The sequence below is a fragment of the Phodopus roborovskii genome, unplaced genomic scaffold (genome assembly GCF_943737965.1).
Source record: "Phodopus roborovskii unplaced genomic scaffold, PHOROB, whole genome shotgun sequence".
Taxonomy (NCBI): domain Eukaryota; kingdom Metazoa; phylum Chordata; class Mammalia; order Rodentia; family Cricetidae; genus Phodopus; species Phodopus roborovskii.
In genome coordinates this window covers 26,792,302-26,819,201 of record NW_026126549.1, presented here as the reverse complement: position 1 = coordinate 26,819,201, position 26,900 = coordinate 26,792,302, and the positions used below count along the sequence as shown (strand labels likewise).

At 39.4% G+C, this 26,900-nt stretch overlaps 1 protein-coding gene across 1 annotated transcript; it reads left to right on the top strand.

Moving 5' to 3' along the window:
* Window positions 1-47: 47 nt before the first annotated feature.
* Fam210a (family with sequence similarity 210 member A) lies at window positions 48-24,480 on the top strand. The gene is made up of 4 exons (XM_051201090.1): window positions 48-244; window positions 13,144-13,656; window positions 20,607-20,718; window positions 24,162-24,480. The coding sequence occupies exons 2-4, from the start codon at window positions 13,181-13,183 to the stop codon at window positions 24,393-24,395; spliced, it is 822 nt and encodes a 273-aa protein (XP_051057047.1). The 5' UTR covers window positions 48-244; window positions 13,144-13,180; the 3' UTR covers window positions 24,396-24,480.
* The last annotated feature ends 2,420 nt before the right edge of the window (window positions 24,481-26,900 follow it).

Below are 26,900 nucleotides of genomic sequence, written 5' to 3'. Positions count from 1 at the left end.
ATGGTTCCTCGCGCGGTGGCGTGCCCGTAGACCTGCGAGCGGGCACGGAGGGTCGGAGCACGTTGCTAGTGGGCGCGGCTGGCCTGGGCGGCGGAGGCCTAGTGTTCGCCTGGGTCGTGCGACACCTCACCCTGCCTGCCCGCGCTTGGCCGGGTCGCCTTGCCAAGCCAGCTTCTTCCGGCCGGTGCGGCGGGATTCCGTGGATCAGCCCCCCGCCCGCGCGCGCGCGCCCATATCCTGAGAGGTAGCCTTGGTCCATGTTGGCAGTGGGGCTTCGGGAGGGGGCCAGAGGGCACCTTCATCGCGGGCGTGTGTCTGGCGGCAGCGGGGCGCGCCGTGCGCGGTGTGTGGAGGCCTCCCCGCTGCAGGCAGGAATGGTCAGCACTCCCGACCCCACCGCCCGGGCCGATCGAAAGAGGTCACCCCTGCCCTAGGTCCTTCGGGAGTCCTGGCAGCCCTCGCTCCTCCTGGTGCCGTCTTACACCCTCTTGCGTTATGATCCCTAACGCTCTGCTCTCCCGTCCTTGCTAGTTGGGGTGTCCTTTTAAAAATATTCAGCAGCGTCACCTTTGGGAGTGAGTGACGGGACATTTCTTATCGCCTTGTTTGTAGTCCAGGCCATACTATCCAGGGAGTCATACCGTTACAGGCTTTCGCCTCAACATTAGGGTCAGAACGTAGACTCTACTGGTGAAGTGCCTCGCCATCCCCCCTTCAGAGTGGTGGGGAAACTACAATTAGATTTGCAGTTTATCCTGAGTTACTTCCAGCAAATTCGATCCGTCCCAAGCAGCAATGAAAGTGTGTTTTTGCTCGTCTACCTATTTGTACGCACTTTTATGAACATGGCCGTGCTGTAGACAAGTTTGCAGTGTGCACCTCCCACTTGCAGTTTGTGAACATTAGCCTTTCTGAGGTTGTTGACTCCTTTATTAACCTTGAACTAAACGGCTTACGTTTTGACAAGTATGAGAAATCAATTTCAGATAACTGGGATTGTGTATTTTATTATATGCCATTATCCAGTTTTAAGAATTAATTTTCGTTCCTCAATATAGACAAATGCAACCAAAGGTCTTGTGGATCCTACAGCCCCAAAGCGCTATGTGCATATTGAATGAAGCATTGGAATTTGTTGGATCTAATGATTGAGTTTTGTTTTGTTGTTTTCCCCCCCAGATAATTGCTATTATCGTCTTAGAGAAAATAAGCCTAATTTTGACTTAAAAAAGTAAAAAATAAAAAAACAAAAAAACCTTTAAAGACAGAATTTCATTATTTATCCCAGGCTGAAATTGAACTTACGATTCTCCTATGTCAGGCCTCCCTAATGCTGGCATTGCAGGCAGACCCCAGCCACACATATCTTAAATTTTTCCTCTTAATGAGTTTAAAGTCTCTTAACTCCTTGTTTATACAACCCCCACGGCTTTACCTCTTTGTAGAATTTGAATCATGTAAAATGATTTGATAGAGAAAGGATTTTTTGAAAGTATTAAAGTAGGGAGGACTCTACATGCCAGATAAAAATATGTTCTAAGAATTACCTTTGTCCCTATATTGTCTGAGTGCTGTCTGGTTTTCTGGAAATTGGGTTAAAATAATAGCTACTACTATCATATTTTCTACTGTTATACACATCCCTTGCTCGTTTTCTTGTGAACCCAGTAGGGTGGTTAGGATTATTTTTGTTTTACAGATGAGGATTAAGTGTGTTTGCCAAGGTCAGTCTCCTCTAAGTGATAGAACCAGGATTTAGACCCAAGAGTACCTCTATGCTGATAATAAGACAGGATCTCCTAGAAGGTTACACTCAGATCTGAAAGTTGCCGGACACACGGACTTTCAAAACTATTTTCACAAAAATTTTTCGGTTTTGTTTTTTTTTTTTTTTTGTTTTTCGAGACAGGGTTTCTCTGTATTGCTTTGGAGCTTGTCCTGGAACTAGCTCTGTAGACCAGGCTGGCCTCGAACTCTGCCTTCCTAGTGCTGGATTTAAAGGTGTGTGCCACCAACCGGCTGTTTTCACATTTCTTAACACTCCATTATCATGTTCAAAGAGAAAACAGCTGGTTGAGGGTGTTCCTTTGCCAGATGTTGAGCTCTGCCCAGACTGAGCCATGATGTTCCTCAGTGACTTAGCTCAGATTCCATAAACAGCACCTGCTTTATAGCACATATTTAATGGGTGACTGAATCTCCAAGAAAAAAAATTAAATCTTTTTTTAAATGCAGCAGAATTTGTTTGAAACCATTTATAAAAAAAAAAAAAAAAAGCAAGAATATATCTCTCAGAGGTGTACTTTTGATGTGTGGTTTCTGCTTTTAAATGTAGTTTTTGAAACATGTTTCTAACGGGTAGGTAAGATGCTAGAGCTACTTAAGAATGATCTTGTTCTGTGGGCTATGGTGGTGTATGCCTTTAAATCAGCACTCAGGAGGAAGAAGCAGGTGGGTCTCTGTGAGTTCAAGGCCAGCCTGGTCTACAGAGCAAGTTCCAGGACAGGCTCCAAAGCTACAGAGAAAACAAAGACAAAAAACAGAAGAAGAAGAATGAACTTGATCTTGTTCTGTAGGGACAGAGTGTGAAAAGAGTTTTGTTTAGTTTCTCTAAATAGTCACTCCAGAGAGTGACCGTTCCCTTGCTTAACTGTGTCAGCTCCGCCGAGAGTTTACATCCCTTTGAAGAAGAAAAAAAATTATTTTAAAAAGGCTTTTTCTAGAGTTGAAAGGAATATTTAATTGAATCTAAGTGTGATAGCTAGTATATGTTAACTCAGACTATTAGTAGCTAATATTTAATCAGATACTGATCTCAGTGTATGTTACAGTGTTCTGAGGATGTCAATAACAACCTCTATTTTAACTCAGGTGGAATTATAAATGTTTCAAGTTTGTGTCTGACTTTTTGATTGGTTGGTACTGATTCTGGAGGTGACTTTTAAAAATATTTTTATTAACTGGTCATGGTGGCACACGCTTTTAATCCCAGCCCTCAGGAGGCAGAGGCAGGTGGATCTATGTGAGTTCAAGGCCAGCCTGGTGTACTGAGTGAATTCCAGGACAGTCAGGAGTCTGTTACACAGAGAAACCGTGTCTCCAAAAACCTGTATGTATGTATGTAAAGTCATTGCCATTATGGTGGATTTCATGAACACTTTTTAAGTAAATGTTTGACCATATTTACTCCGTCTTTAAATCTTCCACTTTCTTCCCCTCCCACTTGTCCCCTCCCTTTTCTAAGATACCCACACATACTTGTTTACATATGTAAATGCTTTTATCAGTAAAAGCTGGGATCCACCTATGAGAGAAAACAGCAATATTTGTATAGCTTGGTCAGGCTTTTTTCCCTTAACATAGTGTTCTTCAGTTGTAACATTTCCAGACAAATGACGGTATTTCGTGTGTGTATGTGTGCATGCACATGTGAGCCACTGAGTGCATATGAAGTCAGAACACAATTTGCAAGGTTCTTTCCTTGCGCTGTTTGTTCCAAAGGTCAAACTCAGGTCATCAGGCTTAGCTGCAAGTGCCCTTAGGAGCCATCTTGCAAGTCCCCCACCCCCATGTAAAGTTAAATCAGATTTAATATTTAAGCTGGGGAAAAGTTAAATAAAACTACCTAAATGGGGCTTCCAAAAATGTTCTGAGTAGGCAACTAATAGTATATATCCATTATATTGATGAGCCAAGTAGTTCAGTTAGCATAGTATTGTTTTAGTTTTTATTCTCTAAAAATTTCCTACCTACAGTAGCTCCAGGAATCTGTACTTACTGTCATTATTTATTTATTTATTTATTTATTTATTTATTTATTTTAAGTAAAGCTGAAATTTTTGAGTACTTAAGTCACACTGGTCAAACTCCAAGTGTTGAGTAGCCTGCGTTATTGTACAAAGTGAAGATAGAACATTGCCATTGTTATAGAAAACTACGGACAAGCTGCTCTGAGTTGTTCATAGGAAGCTTTTGTCTAAATATTCAGCCACAGAAGGACACAGACACACATGTACATACACCAAAAAATTGTGCTAGATTTTATTAGTGATTATAGGACCTGAAATTTACCCATTTCAGAAATAGAGGTTATTCATGAGACAAAACAATATTTGGGATACTAGCTAGCTTTTAAAATTACTGTTTTGCTTTTTTTTTTAAAGCCCCCTTTCTGTTGAAAAAGTATAAAATTATTTTATTATCCAGTACTCCCAGATGATAACACTTTGGTTTTGGCCCTTGAGAAGACATGGTAATGTGACTATGTAGGGGTATTACAGCCATGGTGATAAACCTCACACAGCCTTGCTTTCCTTAGAGCACCCCCCCCCATATGATTGGTGTCCTCTTCTCTGTATTCTGAAGCTCTGTTCAAGTAGAATTAGAGCTGAATAACTTACTAAATGCTATAAAATACTCACTAATACAGAAATTCTGCTTATAAGTTCTGCCTAAAGATTTTAAAAGGTGGGCAAAGTTTTACGTAATAGAATGCTGTCTGTGGTATGTTAAAATTGGAAACTTGAGTTTTTTAGATTTAAGTAAATGATTAATAAATCAGTTCTATTTTTACAAAATAAAGAATTATATCTTATCTAGCTCTTCAGGCTGATAATTTAATTTGAGTAGCTCTTTGTCTATAAACAGACTAGTGGCAAACAAGATAGTATTTTGTGCAATACAAAAAGCAGTAACCTAGAATTCTAAATTAAAGTCATTCTGTTTTGTTGTCAGCAGATTCCTGTGTACAAAACTCAAAGGTCAAAGACTGAATGGTTAAGTAATTGTTTAGGACAGATCTCTCTACAAATAAAACCTGGTTTTAAAAACCACCAAGTTCACTTTTCTCATTCTGCCATTTCCTTATCTAAATACTGCCTTTAACATGGTATTCATAATTTCAGTTTGTTCCTTACAAATTCAAAGTCTCTTGTAATTCCTTAAGAACATTAGAATTCTGAACTGCAATACTGGCTTTCATTTTCACTGCCCTTTGTTATGGTTGAAGTACGAAATGTCCTACACAGGCTCAGGTGCTGAGTGCTTGATGCCCGGCAGGTAGCGCTGTTTTGGGAAGGTGGGAGAAACCTCCATAAGAAAGTAGATGAGTGTGAGAAAGCCTTTGCAGGTTAGACCTGGTCTCCGTGTCTCATTTTCTTTGCTATCTACTGCAGGTAGACACTTTCATATGCTTTTCCTGCTGTGATGGTCTGCCTCCCCATGGTCTCAAAAATCAGTGCAGAAATTTAGACAAATTCTACAGCCATGAGCCAAAAATAACACCTTGGAAAAGATCTTTACATATTGATTCTCTGTAGTGTTCCACCTGCCACTTCTGCCTGAACCTAGAATACCCTTCCCTCTTTCTCTTCATTGTGTCTGAGTTACCCTTTGCAATGTGTCCTGGATAATCATCACATGATCACTAGAGTTCACAGCATTTTCTGATTTTTTGTTTTGCTGTTTTATTTTGTTTTTGTTTGTTTTCCTCCTTAATATCCAGTAAGCTTATGACTCATACTCGATGAGTGTTCCTCAAATCTTGGAATATTTACATTTTTAGAATTGTAAACCATTTGAAGGCAGTGAGCTTATATTTATACATATTTGTTCTTCATGCCAAAGGATTACAACTCTGTGTACTGCCCCATGTTTGGTCAATAAAAAACACATTCATGTTCATTTAGTTCAATTTCATGACTTTTCCTAGGAAGACATAAGCAAATACCTGAAGACAGACCAAAGAAACAGTTCTACCTAAGTCTATCCTAGTGAGGGGCCTCATTAATATTGTAACTGTCTGGGACTTAGGAGTAAATAGACACAGGACAGTTTATGACTGTTTTGCTTTGGTATATTGTAGGTACCCAAGAGGTAGAACAGAAAATAAGTTACTCTGGTCCATCCCCTAGAAGGGTTAAAGTTTACAGTGGTAATGCTAGCAATAGGGAATGCTCACTAAGTCCTTAATGGGGCTTTGCTACTGCTGACCACTAAAGCAGTAGAGGACCCTGGTGTAAGAGGTAAAGGAAGGACCGCAGACATAATTAATTCTCTTTGACTGTCAGCACAGGAAAGAGGTGGAGCTGATGTTTTGGCCTGAGGTCCCATCTGCTCATGTGTGCTGCTCACCTGTGCTGGCTAGTATCACAGCTAGTCATCAAAGTAGAAGGAGCCTCCATTGAGAAAATGCCTGCATAAGATCTGCCTGTAGGCAAGTCTGTTGGGCATTTTCTTAATTGGTGATTGTTGGAGAAGGGCCCAGTCCATTATGGGTGGTGCCATTCCTAGGCTGGTGGTTCTGGATTCTAGAAGAAAATAGTCTGATCAAGCCAGTAAGCTTGATCCTCCATGTCCTCTGCATCAGCTCCTGCCTCCAGGTTTCAGTCCTGCTATAGCTTCTATCCTGAGTTCCTTCAGGATGTTGAAGTGTAAGCTTTCCTTCCCAACTTGCTTTTAGTCTTGGAGTGTCGTCACAGCAATAGTGACCCTAACTAGGACATCACCCAAGTGCTGTTTTCAGGAACCAGGGGTGTGTTTGTACTAATTCATATCTTCACACATTCAGATTATACATACATAAATTACACATAGGGTGATGTTGGTATCAATTGTAGTTTAAGATGTGTTTTGAAGTTAAAAGACATTAAAGCAGTGGTCAGGGAGAGGCAAAATAAGGAATATATTGTGAAAATGTATATAAAATGCTACCAAAAGTGAATGACAAAGTGCCATTTTACTCTTGGTATGGGAAGTGTAAGTTATTTTCCTTATTGCCACATATGTTCTATACATACACCATATAAGAACAGCAGAAATTAAAATTGCTCAGTAGAAAGTTAATGATCTTAACATTAAGGAGGTAAAACTTAGAGAAAGGAAAAACTTCTTTAGAATTTAAAGCTGTTCTGTAAGGAAAGGTGTTTTCTTATAACTACAATTTAAACTTGCCAGTAGAGATAAGAATATGACCAAGTCATTATTCAAGACTTGAGTATTTTGGCTGTTCACATAGCTAGACTCTTTAACAGTGAAAGGTAGAGCTAGAGAGAGCCAGTAGCACCAAGATGAAGTGTCCCAGAGGTTGATTTATATGGTTTAAGTCCATTGTACCATTTGCTTTCATAGCAGAACATTCTGCTGTTGGCCATTTAATGCTATAACTGGTGTTTCAAAGTTGTTAATTTGTTTCTTTTCTGCTACATAAATAATTTCCTTGGGGAGACTGTGTTGTCTTTGTGAATTTAAAACTGCTATAATGAAATACCATTAACTAAATAGCTTGTAAACAATGGAAATTGATTTCTCACAGTTCTGGAGATCGAGTTCAAGAAGATGCAGACATTTGTGTTTGAATGGGTCCCATGTATGGTTCCTACACAGTCACCATTTCCATGTCAGTCTACATGGTAAAGGGCTGATAAACTCTGTGGAGTCTCTTTTATAAGGATACTTATTCTAGTTTTGAGGTCTCTGGTCTTTTGACCAGTCACTTTTAAGACCCACATCCTAAAACCTCTACCTTTCAAGTTAGGATTTCCTATGCAGGGAACACAAATATTCAGACCTTCTGCAGTGTTAAAGGATTTTGTATATTTGAGAATATATCTCTGTTTGGCATGAATGTCAAGCTGGACTTTTTTATTACTGTCCTAATTTTATTGATCTCAGCCCTCAATTTATTTCCCAGCCATCTATTCCTCCTGGGTAAGTTTGCTTCTTTTTGTTCTGGAGCTTTCAGGTGTGCTGTTAATTCGATAGTGTGAGATCTCTCCAGCTTCTTCCTGTATGTACTGAGTGCTATGACCTTTCCTCTTAGTACTGCTTTCATTGTGTCTCATAAGTCTGGGTATGTTGTGCAGTCATTTTCATTGAATTTTAGGAAATTTTTAATTTCTTTATGTCTTCCTTGACCCAGTGGTGATTCAGTTGAGCATTGTTCAATTTCCATGAGTTTGTGGGCTTTCTGCAATTAGTGTTGTTGTTGGATTCTAACTTTAAGCCATGGTGATCCGATAGTATACAGGGAGTTATTCCTTTTTTTTTTTTTTTTTTTTTTTTTTTAATCTGTTAAGTTTGCTTTGTTACCAAGTATGTGGTCAGTTTTAGAGAAGGTTCTATGGGGTGCAGAGAAGAAGGTATATTCTTTTGTGCTTTGGCAGAGTGTTTTAGAGATGTCTGTTAAGCCAATATGAGTCACAGTGTCTGTTAGTTTATTTCTCTGTTAAGTTCCTGTCTGTCGAACCTGTCCACTAGTGAGAGTGAATGTTGAAGTGTCCTACTATTAGTGTGTGGGGCTTGATTTGTGATTTAAGCTTTAGTAATGTTTCTTTTACAAATGAGGTGCCCTTGTATTGGGGAATAGATGTTGAGAATTGAGACTTCATCTCGATAGATTTTTCCTGTGATGAATATGAATGTCCTTCTTCATCTCCTTTAATTAATTTTAGTTTGAAACTACACCCAGCTTGTTTCTTAGGTCCATTGGATTGGAAAATCTTTTCCCAACCCTTTACTCTGAGGTCTGTCTTTGAGGTTGAGGCGTGTTTTTTGTATGCAGCGGGGGGGGGGGGTGTCTTTTTTCATATCCATTCTGTTAGCCTGTGTCTTTTTATAGGAAAATTGAGTTGATTGATATTAAGGAATATTAATGACCAGTGAGACTTCCTGATACTTTTGTTTTTGTTGATAGTGGTGGTATTGTGTGTGCATTTCCCTTCTTTGGGATTTGCTGGTATGGGATTATCTATTACCTGTGTTTTTGTGGTTGTAGCTAATTTTTCTTGGGCTAGAATTTTCCTTCTAGTACTTTCTGTAAGGCTGGATTTGTGGATACATATTGTTTAAATCTGGTAGGGCTGGATTTGTGGATACATATTGTTTTAACCTGGTTTTGTCATAGAATATCTTGTTTTCTCCATCTATTGTGATTGAAAGCTTCTCTGGGTATAGTAGTCTAGGTTGGCATCCTTGGTCTCTTAGTGTTTGCATAATGCCTGTCCATGGTCTTCTGGCTTTCATTGTTTCCATTGAGAAGTTGGGTATAATTCTGGTAGGTATGCCTTTATATGTTACTTGGCCTTTTTCTTTTGCAGCTAATATTCTTTCTTTATTCTGATTGTTTAGTGTTTTGATTATTATGTGGTATGGGGACTTTTTTTAGTTCAGTATATTTGGTGTTCTATAAACTTCTTGCACTTTCATAGGCATGTCCTTCTTTAAGTTGGGAAAGATTTCTTCGATGATTATGTTGAATATATTTTCTGTTCATTTGAGCTGGATGTTTTGTGTTTGGATTTAACATTTTCATTGACTAATGAATCTATTTCCTCTCTCAAATCTTCAACACCTAAGATTTTTCTGTTTTATCTCTTATATTCTGTTATGATTGCATCTGTAGTTCACGATTGTTTACCCAGGTTTCCAGAATTCCTTGGTTTGTGTTTCTTTATTGTCTCTAGATTTTAAGTCTTGAACCATTTCCTTCACCTGGTTGATTGCTTTTTTTTGGTTTTCTTTGAGGGATTTGTTGTTTTCTTCCAACTTTTTGTCTTTTCCTCAATTTCTTTAAGGGAATTTTCATTTCCTCTTTTAAGGGCCTCAATCATTTTCATGAAGTTATTTTCTTCTGCTCATCTGCAATGGGATGTTCAGGTATTGCTGTTAATGGCATCATGAGTTTCTGTTGGTGCTGTATTGCTCCGTGTGTTGTTGAATGTATTTTAGGCTGTTGTCTACCCATCTCTTCCTCCAATTGGTGCAGTTGGGGGCTGTGGCTCCATCGATCCTCAGATGCCTCTGGTGATGGTTCCTCTAGGTGCAAGTGAGACCAAGGCTCAGGTGGTTGCTCCTCCAGGTGCAGGCACTTCTGAGGCTCTGGAGGTCACTGATGTGGCTAGAAGTCTCATACAGAGAATGGCATTGGATGCTAGCTGGGACACAGGTGCTCTTTCCCAAAAGAACTTCTTAAGAAAGTTTCTGGAAGCCAATGCTGTTGGTGCTTCCACACCATTTAGCCACTAACACTAACATCGGGGTGCTGCTGATAGCATTTTGAAAAAAAAATCCAGAGATCGGTTGGTTGCTCCCATGTTTGTGTCATCATGCATGCAGGTCACCATTGTAGATGGCAGGATTTGTATATGGGTTGCAGATTGCCTTTTCTCCTCTGGTAGCATGCATGAACACTACTCAGTACAGGTAAAAGCTCTAGTTAGGAACCAACTTGACTGTAGAGGTTTCTGTTCTGCCTGGGTTACCACCATTCAGGCCCGAATAAATACACAGAGACACATGGGCACCCCTGGGATATTTAAGTGGAAAATGGTCTGGAGAGGTGAGGCAGATATGTGGCATTCTTCCAGAAGCCAGCCATTCTTCCCAGCACTCACATTGTATGACTTAAAATTGTCTGTACTTCCAGCTCCAGGGGAATGTGACACAGTTTTCTGGCTTCCACAGGTATCTGCACATACACATTGAAATACAAATAAGTCTGTGAAAATAATTAAGTGGAAGATAGATAGGAACCAGAAATCACATAGCACAAGACACAAAGGACAATACAGAGATATGAAGAAGGTGAAACTCCACTGGAAAAGTTTTAAATTCAGAAAACTGACATATATACACAAGTCAGATACTTGAATTTAACTTCATTGTATAGTTAGACTACAGAACCAGTACAAAGAAGTGCTCACAAAAAATATGCAGTAACAATGTTGGACATCTCTACAGGATCAAGCTTAGCTTTAGCACCATTTTTTTGGGGGGGTCATTAACGCTATGAAGTGCTGCCTGTGGATCCCCTGGGATAGTAGGAAGTGAATGGGGACCCACTTCAGCACACATGCAGTAACCCTTTATGAAGGAGGATACATATTGGAATTTTCACTTTCCATGTACTACTTGATGTAGGGCTATCTGTAAGAACCTGGGAGGAAGTGATATTATTAGAGAAGAACTAAGTTAGGGTTGATCTTATAAGCTGGATAATTCATTAATAAAAGTTTTTATAAGCTAGATAATTCATTAATAAAAGTTTTTCCATGATGACAGATTTTGCTTTCTCTGTCAACTATGTACTTCAGATAATGAGCTTTAATGTAAAAGTAGGTGTTAGGAACTACTAGGTTTTTATTGAACTCTTGCTGGCTCTTAATTAATAATGCAGTTTAAAATATATGCTCTGTGTTAGAAGTAAATTTCTGGGATGGAATAAGGACTATATTTAGTAGTTTATAATTCCATTTACTGCTGAGAAATATGCATTTAAATAGGCTAAATAATTTTCTCAAAAATATTCTTGGTTAAGGTAAGGCCTGTCTTTTTTCTGAAGTCCACATTCTTTTTCCGTGGAGTGAGGGGAGGTTAATATCTTGATAAGATTGTCTGTGTCCAGAAGAGGGTGTTGAATCCCCTGGAGCAGGAATTACAAAGGGCTGTAAGCTGCCTGATGTAGGTGCCGGGAACTGAACCCAGGTCCTCTAGAAGACAGTAATTACTCTTAACTGCTGAGTCATTTCTTCAGCTCCTTGAATTTTTTAGATAGGATCACCCTTTGTAGCCCAGGCTGACCCCCATCTTGTGATCCACCTGCCTGCCTCCCAAGTACCTCATCACTCTGAATCAACACTAATACCAGGTCAGGTCATGGGACATCATTTTTTTCTTTTTCACTTCTCTTTTTATTTAAAAAAAAATGTATTTTTCATTTTACATACCAACCTCAGCTCCCCCATCCACTTCTCAGAGGGGTAAGGCCTTCCTTAGACAGTCAACAAAGTCTGGCATATCAAGCTGTGGCAGCCCCAAGCCCCTCCCTCTGTATCAAGACTGAGTAAGGGAATGGGTTTCAGAAAGCTGGTTCATATAGCTAGGATAGGCCCTGATTCCACTGCCAGGGTCCCCCCAACAGATCAAGCCACATAACTGTCACCCACATTCAGAGGCCTAGTGTGGTCCCATGCAGATTCCTCAATTGTCATTCCATAGTCCGTGAACTCCCACTAGCTGGGGTCAGCTGTCTCTGGCTTTCTCCATCATACTCTTGACCTCTCTTGTGACCTCTCTTGTTCATATGATCCCTCCTCCCTCTCCAACTGGACTCCAGGAGTTTGGCTGTGAGTCATTGCACCTGTTACTGGATTTGGTTCTCTGATGACAGTTAGGGTAGTCACTAATCTGCTTAAAGGAGAAGGCCCTTTCAGGCATCCTCTCCACTATTGCTAGGAGTCATTTCATCCTTGTGGATTCCTGAGAATTTCTTTAGCACCAGGTTTCTCCCTAGTCCCATAATGGCTCCCCCTATCAAGATACCTCTTTAGTTGCTCTCTCCCTCTGCTACTCTCCCAACTCAGACTTCTTGATCCCTCATGTTTCATCTCCCATCCCCTCTCTTCTACTCTCCCTCCCATTTTGCCCAGGAGATCTTAAGTATTTTCCCTTCCTGGGGCCCTCCATGTGAGATGACTCAGCGGGTAAGAGCACTGACTGGTCTTCTAGGGGACCCAGGTTCGATTCCCAGCACCCACGTAGCAGCTCACACCTGTCTGTATCTCCAGTTGCAGGGCTTCTGACCCTTTCTCTTCTCTTGATATAGGGGGAGGAAAGGAGATAAAATACCAGGCTGTTTCTTATCAATAATCTATATAATTTACAAGTTTATTACTTGCTTAAAGGCTATTATAGAATAGATGGCACTGATCACAGCTATGCAAACCTTAATATTTGTGAATTTAATGTATTTATAGAGTAGCTTTATATCAAACAGCACATGATTCTGTAAGAACCCTATTAAAGTAGTCATCATTTTACTTGTTGACTTAGGCAAAGTACATGGAATTGTGTCCCCAAGACAACTGTAGAACAGAAGAGTCCTTACAAACATCTCGTTTTGGGTGGTTGAAGAGCTTGTTAATGTTACCCTCCGTGATGTCTGTGAAGCAGATTGCTTGTGTTTGAAGAATATAGTTTATGAAATGTTAAAATCCCAGTGCCTTAAACTATATACCTTACTATATTTCCTACAGATTGGGTATCAGTTTGTTTGTCCTTTTATTTCTAATGGACTATGGTTATTTTTTAAGTAGTTTGACTTAAAATGGAAATCTACATATAATACAATAATTTTTCTAAATCTAGTCTCTGTAGAAGCTGAAATTCATCACCATCCTTCAGAATGCAATGGAATGTACCACGGACTTTGTCTCAGCTGGCACTCAGGACATTCTTGGAACCTCAGAAAGCCAGGCTCTTGGAACACCACTGGAGCAGAAAAGGACCATTTCTTGGGCGTAGAGGTGAATGCAGAGTGGTTTGGACACCGCATCTTCGGAAGCAGTGGCTCCATTTACCTGCTGTTCAGTGCCTTGCAAAGCAAATGAATCTATTAGATGCTCAGCCACCTCAGCTGGGAGTCCTTCGTCAGGAACGGTGGGAGCAGGATATTTTATCCAAGAGGGTTTTTTCTTCCAGTGCCACATCCCGAAACACTCCATCGGAAAAAAAAGAAGAGCCAGATCCTTTACAAGACAAGTCTATTAGTCTTTATCAGAGATTTAAGAAAACATTTAGACAATATGGGAAAGTCCTAATTCCTGTGCATCTAATAACTTCTGGTATTTGGTTTGGAACATTTTACTATGCAGCTATAAAGTAAGTCTTTGATTAGTTGACTGCCTCCCCACATTTTATCACAATGTTAGTCTTCTTATTTATACTGATAGCCTTAAGTAGTTTTTATTTTAGTATCTGTACAAATGTATGTGTGTGGTCGAACATGTGGAGATCAGAGGACAACTTGTGGGAGTTAGTTCTCTCCTTCCACCATGTGTGCCCAGGACTGAGCTCATGTCAGGTTTGCAGGCAGGCACCTGTACCCACCAAACCACTGGCCCTTAATTTTTTTTTTTTTTTAAGATTTATTTTGTTTCAAATATACATGTGTCTGTGGGGGTATGTACATGTAAATACAGGTGCCCATAGAGGCCAGAGGCATCAGATTCCTCTAAAGCTGGAGTTACAGGTGTAGGTGATAAGAAACCAAACTCTGGTCCTGTGCAAGAGCAGCATACACTCTTACCCATTGGACTCTCTTTCCAGCCACCCCCCCCCATGCCTTGATTGACAGGAAAAGTACTTATAGCTGTTTTCATATTTTATTGAGAATATGTAGCACTTGTTTATGGGACAGATGGGGTGCTCAGTTTTAAACTGCCATCTTCATTTACTTCTCAACCAAATGCAGTAAGTGGTACACTTCTCCCCATTTATGAATATGGAAACAGTTTGGGTGAGGGGAAATAACCTAATTCAGCTGACAAGAGGGAGAGCCTACACTGAAACTGGATAGGTTTGTTTGGCCTTTTAGCCATCTTCTGGTCTTATTGTTGACAGCTTTGCATGTTTACGTGGACTCAGAAATGAGGTCATTGTTGTTATTTTGCTACATTTATTTGTTGGGTGGATGGGTAGGCCCATGCATGTGGACTTCAGAAAATAACTTGCAGGAGTCACTTCTCTCCTTCTGCCATGTGGATCCCGAGGAAGAACTCAGGCTAGCAGGACTCAGGCTGGCAGGCTTAGCAGTGAGCACCTTAACCCTCTGAGCCATCTCACCAGCCCAAGCACTAGGTTTTAGAATTCAGCAGAACCTTGAGTTCTATACTTACATGTTTCTATGGTGCTTCTACATGTGAAAAACTACTCATCTTGGTGGGGGTATGGTATTGATGGAAATTTTGCAGATTATCTTTTGCTAATATGAACTCATCACATCTGAGACTGATTATTCACACTGATTCATAGCATGGTAAGACATTTTGTTCTCATTAGAAATGAGACGGGTGGGCCTCTGGTGTTGATTTGTTTTGTTTTTTAAGTGTTTAAATGCATCTTTTTTGTTCCAATTCTTGCCTTTTAAGGTAAGGTGAATCCATTACCCTTCTGGAAAGTAGGGAAACCTGTAGTGCTGCCTTTAAAGGCCTGAGGAATAGTCTAGTCATGGGAAGCCATTGTTAATTCTTCTAATCAAAGTCTACTGATTTTTAATGTATGATTGTGTTTAATGGCTTGGCTGTCTGGATAGTTACCCAAGCTTCCTCTGCAGGGTTTCATCTTTGACTTACAGGCCTAGAATATCTGACAGACTTTTCTGTGAAGCAGGGATTTTGAAGGACTGTCCTATCTTGTCTTGGCAAAGTTGGGTTGTCACTTTTCTTTTTCATCCTGCTTGTTCAGTTTAGACACCATACTATCAGCAGTTGAGGCACGGGCAGTTTCTTGCCCAAACGGCTAGTTTTGCCACATTGAAAGCAAACTCCATATGGAGGTTCTCCAATGCCCATCATCCTTGTTTGTAGTAAATTGGTGCAGCCAGGAGCAGACATTTCTGACTGTCATGAAAAGCCTTATGTTATTAAAACATTTAAAATACAGTACTCTGTAGGCCTCTGAAGTGTTTGAAGACCATCTACCCATTTAAAATATGTCTGTTTGACCTTGAAAACATACCTAACATGACTATAAGTTTGTTTTTAATAGGTGACTAACAACCTGCATTTCTTGATTATCCTAAGTAGTTTGTAATAGCTTTCAAGGACTAAAAATTTGCATTACATTGTTAAGTACAATACCTTAAACAAGAATAGAAATACATGTACATTATGTTTTAACAAAAGAACCTTAAATTTGTATCAGTATACAAAAATATTTTAAACAAGAGTAGAAACATATATCGATATACAAAAATATATACCAGTGTAAAATATTTAAGATTAGTAGTTGCTTTTTGGTTTAAAAGTAGATTCAATAATCTTCCCTTTTATCCTATCATTTCTGTAGTCCCTCCTTTTTTCTTTTGAGAACGAAATCTCTGAATTTAATCTCCTTTGCTTAGTTCCCTTCCTGACTATGACCAGTAACAACTTGTAGCCAACCCCTGTAAAGGATGACAAACATTCATAATCCACTGAATGACCAAAAATCATCCACACCCACCTCTTGGGAATGTGAGCATTGTATTTTCTAGACTGCTTCTAGATGTCTGGGGACAATAAGTTCTTTAGGGGACCCTGAGAAAATTGGGACAGTGGTCAAGTCCTGGGAGAGCTAGCTTTATTATTTTTTGTTCAGTGTGATGGGAAAGTGTAGAACTTATCTGAAGTCTTGGGTAGAGTAGTCTTTGAGGCTGGACCATTTCAGCTAGCAGCTTTGAAGTTGTTTTGGATACAAAATTTTGAGAAAACTGCAACAGAGACATTCTGAGAGGCTGGATCACCCAGGCTCCTTGTCTTTATTGGTGTTTGATCCTTTTGTTCTGGAAATATACAAACTTTTAAAGGTGACACATGTATCTGCATTATGACAGGTATGGAATGTGTGGTGGTGTATACAAGTCAGTTAAAGAGGATTTTCTGTTTCATGATTGAGCAGATAGAAGGCATTTGTTAACTTTATAAGTCTGTCTGGATTGTATAACTAAACTGTAATATAAATCTTTATCCATGCCATATGAAAGAATTATATGTAATGATAAGTTATGAGGAGTCTTTAGCCAACAAAATTTGTCTCATCCAGTCTCTGAACTGTTCCCATGTTGGGGGATCAACACATATGCCACCTATGTTGTTGTCTTTCTGGCTTTTTCCCTCATGTCTGTAGCCCAGATCCTCAGGTTTCCCCTCAGTCAAATCTGATCTGGATTAACTTCAAAGGAACCCATAGCTTTTCATTTCCTGTGGGAACAAAAGCACAATCTCTCCCCCAATGCAACACATTTTCTGACTTCCATTTTGAAGTTAAGACATCTTTAAAATATATAGGTTGGTTTACTTTAGCAGTTTCCATAATCTAATGTCTCTCAGCAGCTATTTCTTTTATTCGTTAGCATTTAAAAAATTCAAAGTCAACAAAATACCATAAAGAATCCAGACACCCTGTGTGTTTTCTATCTTTATGTGGCTTTTTTAAAAAATATATTACTTTTTCTTTAGAGACTTTATTGTTTTTAAACTATTTTTTATGACTGTCCATATTTGCTTTCCTTTCTCCAGCACCTAAGCACCTTTTTAAGGTTTTTTTTTTTTTTTTGTTTTTGTTTTTGTTTTTGTTTTTGTGTCTGGACTTGGATTTCTGCGTGTCTACAGCCTTCTCTGACTATGTGAACCAAGTCTTAAACATCTAGGCTACTGCACCATGGCTCTGGTGACTGGCTCTGCCTGCCTTGGTTCCCCAAGAGCCTAACCTCATGCTGGTGTGGTACTGGCAGGAACCACATTTACCACCTCAGCTCTGGGAAGTTTCTAGGTCCATGTTGTGGCAGACTTTTCTGCCTAATCTTCTGCCACCTAGAAGTGCACCACCTGCTGTTCATCAACCCCATTCAAGTGCTCGTAACGGGGCCTCTGAAAAGAGCCACTCCTCTATATGCTGCTAGCTCTGAAAGACCATGGCCACCAGAAAACTTTCTCTAGCCTTGTGTAGATACACATCACCAGATGATGAGTGACATTTGTAGCATTAATCTAAGGATTCTTTATCAATAAGACTTGGGAGTCAGATATCAGAATAAAAACATTAATGATCAGAGAAGCAACCAGTAACCTCCTCTAACCTTCAATCCAAAAGGACTGAGATCCTCTCAGCCCTGCCTTACTACTTTCTTTCTCCTGTCTGTCCTCAGTCCTCCAAAACCTCTATGGTTAATTTTAGTCAGCTAGTGGCTAGCTCCACCCTCTGACTCCAAGCAAGCATTATTGTCAGAACATGACCAAAATATCACACAAAGTAAAAAGAATTTCCTCCTTCTACTTCTCCTTTGATAAATTATATGATTGAAAATGCAGACCCTAAATACTCTGGAGATATAGTTGTACTTCAGATTTCTTTAGTTCACTTAAAGCAGCAGGGGTTATTCTGTCATCCTCTGTGAAATACATAATCTTGTCTTTCCTCTTTTTTATGTAAAATTCTGTGTCAGAATACAGAGGTGAGACTTCCTGAGTTAAAATCACACACCTTGGGCATTACTGCTTGGCCCAGGGCTGTTGGTCAACATGAACTCTGATGCCCAGAACCATCACCTACAGCCCAGCATGACAGCCTGACCTAATGAGTACAGATTATATATGATTGAAAGTTCACATATTTGAATGAATGACCTAACCACAAGTAATACTTAGAAAATATTCTTGTTGACATAAAAAAAAGCGGAATTGGTATGTGTTGTAATAAGAATGGTTTACTATCAGGTTGAAGTTGGTTGTATTAAGCTCCAGTTTTCCATCTAGCTAACAAAAACGTTGTAGTTCTTTCAAAAGTGTTCTAACTGAAAAACACGCTTCCTTTGTTGGTTGTCTTATTATTAAAAGGAAGGAAGGAAGGAAGAAAAGAGAATACTGTTTCTGGAAGAATGGACATTGGCATCACTGTTGTATTTCTGAACTGTTTGTCTTAGTTCCTCCCACAACCTGAAAGCAAAATATCATTCTATATTTAACTAAGTGGCAATGTTCTGGAGCCTTTAAAGTATTTATTTCAGATAGAGCTAAATTATGCTAATGGGTACGTTTTATACTGAGCTTCCTGACTGCTGTTGTCTGACAAGGTGGCAGAGATCTGTGTTCTCTAAGCATAAGTATTCTGCATAATCACATATGGCTCAGTAACTCTGTTTTGTCCCTGCCTTCAGATGCTGTGTGTCCATAGACTTGGGTTCCTAATCTTTGCCACAGCTCTGCTGATGTTTATTGTACTTCCTCTAGATAGTGAATGTTCTTTAGCCCTTGTTGAACCGTCTATAAATGGAGAGTTGGTAAGCACACATTCCTGCCAGGCCAGGGAGTGGCAAACATCGAATCTGGTTTGATTTAGATTATTATCTTTATGATAAAAGTTTTCTTACTAATTTTCTTATTTGGTCAAATTTTGCCTTTACTTATTATTGGCATTAAATGTATAGATTTTATATGCTGGGTTCAGTTGGAACTAGGAAATAATGAAATAATTTCATAATCATCTTTGTGCTAGATTAAACTAGCTTGTTATGATACGATGTTACTTTAAAGACTTAATCCATTAAAAGGCCAAGTCTGATACTGAGACTTTAATAGGATTTTATTCTTGTCTTAAAAGAAAATTGAATATGCAGATAAATGTTAGTAAATTGAACTCCTGTTTAATTTTGAAATTTGCCTTTTTAAAATAATTCCTTCTGCCATTCTGATTTCTTTTTTTTTTTGATGCTAGTCTTCCTAGGTAATGTTTAGTATCATCTACTCAGAGTACTTTCAGGTGGCGCAGTGTGATAGAGAAGCCACCTTTCCCCCAGTTAACCCAATTATTTTTATATTAAAAAATAAATTAATAGCATACAAGTATCCTAGTGTGTCCAGACAGTTCCCTTTCTTAATGACAAGGAAAAGAGAAAGTTGTCATGGAGCAATCAGAGGACCCTGCCCCTGCCTTAGTAGTTACAAGGCACACTTTGAAGTGCCAGGGATGGGACAGGAGTAGAAAGGGGTGCTATATATTGCAGTCATATCATAAACCAGATGTAGCTCAACCTGTGAAGCTTCCCTATAGGAGAATATTTAACCCGAATTTCCTCATGAGAAAAAAGTCCAACTCCCAAATTGAGTACTTGCTGTCCTGGACATGTGAAAGTCCCCACGACTTCTCCCCACCCAGAGTTCTCAAAGTCTCCAGGAAGAAGGAAACTGCAAAAGGAAAGTCAAGGAGTATACTGAGGCAGTTTTTAAATCACAGATTTTATGCTAATACATACACTGTTTTGTATTAACCATATACTGTTGTGTGTGTTAAATTTCCTGAATGTGATAATTACAAGTTTGCATGGATAATTCCTTGTCCTGATATAGCTATATAGAGATATAATCAGGAAAGATTAGAATGATGTGCTATAATAAAATGAGGAAACTAAAATTACAGAAGTCAGAGCTTACCATCTTGGGGACTTTTCTGCCTTCTTTCTCAGAATCTGTTGCAACTTATTTTAATTATGCTTTACCTTATTATCAAATAATTACTATTACAAATAGTCTTTATCTGATAATAAGCATAAAGGCATGCTTTTAGAGTTGTTGCCTTTATCAAGCCCACAGAATCATTCATTCTTTGCCTAATAGCATAGAAGTGATATTGATGAAGTTTTAAAGGTAAGAATTTAAGATCCTGCAGTGTGAATTGAAGTGCTCTAAGGAAAATGGTGTTTGGGTGAGGAGATGAAGATAAGTAGACTGTCTGACCCTGCTCTCCAGGTTTACTTGAAGCCATTACTTTGGCTATAATAAAGGTGAATTGCTTTTTAACTAGACTAATTTGAATGGCTATGTGAGATAAAACATGACAATACTACTTATGTATTAAACTTCAAGAAAGGTGTGAGGGTAAAATGAAATGAAAGCATTCAATCATACAGAATCAGCTGCTTTTTTTTTTTTTTTTTTTTTTTTGGTTTGGTTTGGGGTTGTTTGGGTGTATTAATATATAGTATGCCTTGTGGCCTATGTTTTCAGATAATCTTCCTAAAAATACTGTTCTTAAAGGGTTGCTTATACCTGACTAAACTTTTGTTTCTTTTTCAGAGGAGTAAATGTCATCCCTTTCCTAGAGCTCATTGGATTGCCTGACAGTGTAGTAGACATCCTGAAAAACTCCCAAAGTGGAAATGCCCTGACAGCATATGCCATGTTTAAGGTGGGTTCCTCACTTACCCAACAACCTGCACACTCCCTGTAAAACTCACATTGAGCTCTGAATTAATTAATTTTATTTATATATATATATATATATATATATATATATATATATATATATATATAGTTTAAATACCCTAATTCACATTTTGTATTTCTAATGAACAACTAGTACAAGAATAAAACTATGGCTTTAAGAAGCAGTGTCTTAAAATAGGTAAGCCATAATCTGTCGGGCTCAGGTGTCCTCCTGCCCCGACTTGTTCCTGAAATCTAGCATTTATTGCTTTATTGCTTATAATAGTTCATCCTTCCCTAGCAAATGGGATTGTGAGGGCTTAACTCACACTGTTTTGTGAGTTCTTAGGTGTTCCCATTTCAGAGGGTCTGTGATTTCTCAGGATATACACAGTGTTGCCTTTTATAAAGATTCTATACCTGAATGTCTTTATTGTAGAAGGGAAGCCTCATTGTAAATCATAGAATTTAGCTATATTAATCTCATTTTTTCATTTGAACATACAAGATTCTATGGTATCTATATCCATTTTGGGAAAATAGGATGTTATATAAAAGGACATGGAATAATGACTTATAGTATTATCCAGAAGAAGTTTTTTTTTTTTTCTGTCATCTTAGAATCATCTGAGATATATAATTTTTCTCAAAGCTTAATTGCTGTCTTTTTCTTGCATTAAATTCATAATGTTTTGTAGCTATGGTAGGTTAAATTTAACCATCATATATGAGATATACATGGTGGTGGTTTAAGTCATATTTTCTGACTCCTTTCCTTATAGTATCTGATTTATGTGTTTATGAACTCCCAGGAATTCAGGGGCCTGTGTTTGTGTTTTTGCAATCTCTGGTGTATTTTAGGTGCATTAGTGCTTAGCATATTTGGAAACCTACAAACCCTGTGGATTTCTCCCCCCTCATGTCCCTTTGTAGGGTGAGAAATGGAGTATGTACCTCAAGTAGAACAACAGAGATGCCTTCTTCCTTAAGGCAAAGCTCCAAAGTGAGGTATGATAGACATAAGGAAAGAGTGCTGGCAGCTAGCTGGGTACACATCACAGCTCCCTCAAATGCCCTTTAACATGCACTATAGTTTGCTCAGATTTGTCCAGCTCTCACTCAACGCCAGGTGCCATACCAGGGACCAGGAATTCACTGATTAAAGAAAACACTGTTGGACCAGGTATGGTGGAGCATGCTTTTAGTTCCAGCACTTGGGAGATAGGAAATGGCTCTCTGAATTCAAGGCCAACCTGGTCTATGTGATAAATTCTGAGACAGTGAAACCTCTTCTTAAAAAAGGGGAGGGAGGAAAACAAAACCCTGCTAAGTACCTCCCACGTAGAGCATATATTCTAGGGAGTAAGAGTGGGTGGATCATGGTCAATTAGACAGAAAAGGAGGGGTTGAAAATACTCAAGCATGCATGCATTACACACATGTGTGCATAAGAACATATATATATGGTGTATGTATATCTCACAATTATACCAAATGTTACTCAATATTAAGAAGAAAGAATATACATTGGGCAATGGAGGCACATACCTTGAATCTCAGCACTCTAGAGGCAGAGGCAAGCCTAGTCTACAGGGTTACACAGAGAAACCAGTCTCAACAAAAAAGAGGAGGAGGAGAAAAGAAGGGATATAGTTAAGAGCACTCGATGACTTGATGGTCAATTCTAGAGGGTCCCAGTACCCTCCTTTGACCTCTGTGGGCACCAGGCACACATGCATTGTGCATACATACATGTAGGCAAAACCCTCACACACACCAAATAAACATCTTAAGAAAGGGTAAACCAGATAGGGAGGTGTTTTGGTGTGTTAGTTTTTTGTTCACACCCCCACCACCCCAGCCCCCAACCCTGGTATTCCCAGATTGCAGATTTAGATGGGAGGTGCTCTGAGCAGTTAACAGATTGATTTAGTAGCTCTGGGAGCTGAGGTGGGGTGGAGGCCCCAGCAGAGGAAGTCTTGAGGACTACCTAGGAGCCATTGTGGCTGGAATGAACAAGAAAGGCAAGAAGTCAGGCCATACTAGGAGCTTGTGCGTTAGGAGAAAACTATTGGTAACTTTAAGCACATGACCTCAAATTACTGCAGCTGCAGTACTGAGAATAGACTAGGGTAAAAACCAAGGCATCGGGATGAGGCTGTCTGCTGCAGAAGCCTAGGCTGCGAGACCTCATGTCAGCACCAGGGGTATCCAGAGAGGCCTTCAGAAGCAATTAGATAGTGGATATGTTTTAAACAAACTAATGGGCTTTCCTAATGGTGTGCAAACAAGTTACACTAAAGAAACATTATTTCAGTTTGGCCTAAGTAGGTGGAAGAACAAAGTTACCCTGTCCTGTGGTGAGTAAAATTTTGGAAGAAGCAGGTCTGAGTAGGACAGTTGAGGTCAGTGACTTTGTGCATACTAAGTTTTAAATGGAGCCAGACGTGCAGGTGTAAATGATTTAGGTAATTAGCTATATGTGTATTCGAAATCAAGGAAGGGGTTCAATATGGAGATGTAAATTAATAATTCTTATTATATAGATGACACCAAAAGCATGAACTTAGACAAACCATCATGGGGGTGAGAAAGTGAGGACTACAGACCTTGTTGTAAAGCTAGAGTGAAGTGGCCAGTGCACCTGAGGAAAGCAAGCTGTGGGGGGGGGGGGGTCCTGACACCAAGTGGATGGGGATCAGACAGGGAGCCATCTTAGTATCCAGGCTGTTCACAGGTCAATGGCGGTGTGGTCTCACAGGGGCCATTAAAACTAAACTAATGAGAGCAAGTTGGTGGGAACAGAGGAACACTTTTGAGCCTGGAGGGAGCAGAGGAGATACTTTCCAAATGTTGCTATGCAGTGCGCCTGCTTGAGCTCTGTAGCATGTGACCATTTGCTTTCCATAGCCCTTCCACTTGGTCAGGTCTCTTTTGATGAGGATAGAGGAGGGCTGCCCCTAGAGTGAGACGGTAGCACACATTCAGAAAGAGTGAGGAGATAGATGATCTGAGAGTGGGGCCAAAGTGAACCCAGCCAGGAAGTAGCTGACTCACTCAGCCTCCTGCTGTTTGAACTCCAGGGATGTAGGTCCTGGCAGAGATTTAAGGGCACAGAAACACGCACCTGCATTACTGTTAGCAGACCTGTCCCCATATTCATTAGCGTTCATTAGGGTGTCAGTACAGCTGTCTGTCTGTGGTTACCCTGAAATCCTAAGAGATGTGGTCTGAGGAAAGACATTTTAAAATAAGTCTACAGAAAAGTGTCCCTTGTTAGAAAGACAGTGACAGAGTATTGTTTTCACCTTCAAACAGTAGTGTGTGCTGATGATTGCCAAAACTCCAATTCCACATTAATTCTCTTTATAGTCATGATCAGGTATTGATCTGCCTCTTTGCTTTTTTTTTTTTTTCCCCCTGAAGATTGCAACACCTGCCCGCTACACTGTGACCTTGGGAGGAACATCCTTTACTGTGAAGTATTTGCGAAGTCATGGCTACATGTCAACCCCACCACCTGTCAAGGAGTATTTGCAGGACAGAATGGAAGAGACTAAGGAGCTCATCACAGAGAAAATGGAGGAGACAAAGGATAGACTTACTGAAAAATTACAAGAAACCAAAGAAAAAGTTTCTTTTAAGAAAAAAGTAGAATAAGGGTGCCTTATGTAAGATGTTACAGAAAACCCCATACTTTAACCCTCTGGAGACCTGGGCAAAGAACATGTTCTGGTTTTTGTTTTTTTGTTTTTTTTGGGGGGGGTGGGTTGTTTGTTTGTTTGTTTGTTACTTGCCTAAATGTATTAGTCCTCTAAGGAGTTAAAAAACAAAGATTGTTTTTGTTTTTTAGTAGGGGGTGGAAATCAATGTTTTTCAAAATGAAATGACCCCAGCATAAAAATTTTAAATGAGTTGCAGCAATAAGCAGTAGCTAATGTCCCAGAAGTCAGGGTTCCTGTTTCATTTCCTCAGAATTAAATTTGCTTCATGCTCTCTGCCACCTGCAGTGTGTGTACTGGGCAATCCACTCCTAGAGTGACAGTCACTTAGTGCCCACTTCTGTGGTAATGAACTTAACCAACTGTTTAGACTCTGGGGGAGAGACTGGAGAAGTTATCTACCAGTTAACCTGTGACCTTATTTCAAGAAGGTTGTATAAATCTAGTCTTACATTTATAAGTAAGATATATTATGTGATGAAATGGACCCTATAAAATGGTTTTTAACTGAAGCTTGTCAAAAACCACATTTTTAAAGCAAATTCGTTTTCAGACTTGACTGTGCATGGTGGTTGGACACTCGGACTGTCAGACTTCCTTATAGCTCACTTCTGTCTTTAGCTAACCTTTGGAGGACAGTGAAAGTTTTACATAAACTTTGTTATTGAAATCACATGTATCAGCAACTCAAGTTGACTGTTTGTAACTACATCAAGCTTTGAAAGACTGCTGCTGATTTTGACAGAAGCAAGTCTGTAACTGTGTGTGCTTGAGAGTGGACGCTTATGGTGAGGCCTGGGGAGGACAGGTGGGCAGTGCACATGGCCTTCATCTCAGATCTCTCCTACTCCTTCAACCCTGGTGGGAATTTGGTCCTTATATCCCCGATGAGAGGCCTGGCTGTCATGGGTACCAGTAGAATTGTGTGTAACATTTCTCATATTGGAAAGGAAAATTACTGCTTAAATATTGTGCTTGATTGTTTATAGTGTGTAATGAGTCAGTGGCTGTCAGGACAGTCCTGTGCCTGTAGAGTGTCTGTCTGTGCGGGGTCTTCGTTCAGGTCTAACCCTTGGTTTTGACTTGTCATCAGGAGAATGTTAGAGACCTTGCCACATAGCTATCTCATTCAGTCCCTGATTCGTGACAGGATTTATGGCAAGTGCATGATTTGACCAGATTTAGAGAGTGAGGGGATAACATCACATTTGAAACACCCAGGCATTATACTGAAACACTATAGTGAAAATGCTATGCTTGGAGTCTTCTGGGTTGGAAGAATTACAGAAGGGATTTGTCACGGATCTCCGTTCCTTTGTTCATTGGCAGCATGATTAATCTGAGGCAGAGTTCAGTGCACTGCTACAAATTGATGGCACACTTTCAAATATAAACAGGACAACACACTTTAGCATGCTTATTAAGCAGTAAGATACTAAATGCTGATGTACTAACATTTCTCCCCCTTGAAACGACCAATTTTATCATGCTAAATGTGGGGATATTTAGAATTCTTTCTCCTAAAACCTTTTACCTGTCTTAGTGTGTAGGACATCAACTAGTGGAGGTAATTTGAGAGCTCTTAAGACATTGCTAATAATCATGAAGCTGCAACTTTCTTGTCTGGAGTAGATAGATCTCTTCTGCCTAGTCCATTCGACTTTCCACCATCCAGTTGTATGTCTGGGTTGTGTCTCCCCAATTGTAGCAAATGAGGAGCTGCCTGTATGTGCTTTTAAATCCAATGAAAGAGTCTCTAAGATTTGAGAAGTTATATTGTTAACATTTGGCATCAGAGATGTCATAAGATGCTATTGCCAATATTATCCTTAAAGCAAACAACAAACAACTTGTAGGGGACCCTGCAATGTGTTTGATAGCAGACAACAGTAACATGTCAACTTAAATTGTCAAAATGTGTAATATAGATTTTGTATCTGCTGAACTGTGTTTTATTAACATTTAATCTTGCATTTCTCTTAACTGCAAGGGAAATCAGGAAGCTTCATGTCTGGTCATTTATCCTTTTGAAAGATATGTTGGTGTCATAAATGAAGCTGTGGCTGAGATTTTTTTTTTTTTTAATGGACAGACAACATTTGCCTAGCAAATTAAAAAGTTCAGATGAAAATGGATTAGGTAAAAGGCTTGGTTTGTTAAAGAATAAGAGTAAAAGCATCCTTTTAAAATGTGAGTTACATCATTATTGAGAGCCTTTGTGCAAAATGGGGTGCTGTTTGGATTTCACCAAAAGTAAAGAAAAAGAGGTATGTATATTAGGATTAGTCTTCTCCCCATCCTAAAATAATAAAACTAAAAGTGTGAATAGTCCCAAGTTTTCCATTATAAATCTGTTTCCATCTTCTCATTCCCAGATGAAAGAGCAAAGTTCTTTATGCTTGGGAGGAGCTGCTGCTGGGCAGTCTCTTGTTTCTGTGGTCTT

What these genes read in the sequence shown, in the direction of transcription:
- Fam210a (XM_051201090.1), top strand. Translation starts at nt 13,181, where the DNA reads ATGCAATGGAATGTACCACGGACTTTGTCTCAGCTGGCACTCAGGACA. An exon ending in TTTTACTATGCAGCTATAAA is followed by an intron (nt 13,657 to 20,606) that starts GTAAGTCTTTGA and finishes TTTCTTTTTCAG; the next exon opens with AGGAGTAAATGTCATCCCTT. An exon ending in CAGCATATGCCATGTTTAAG is followed by an intron (nt 20,719 to 24,161) that starts GTGGGTTCCTCA and finishes TTCCCCCTGAAG; the next exon opens with ATTGCAACACCTGCCCGCTA.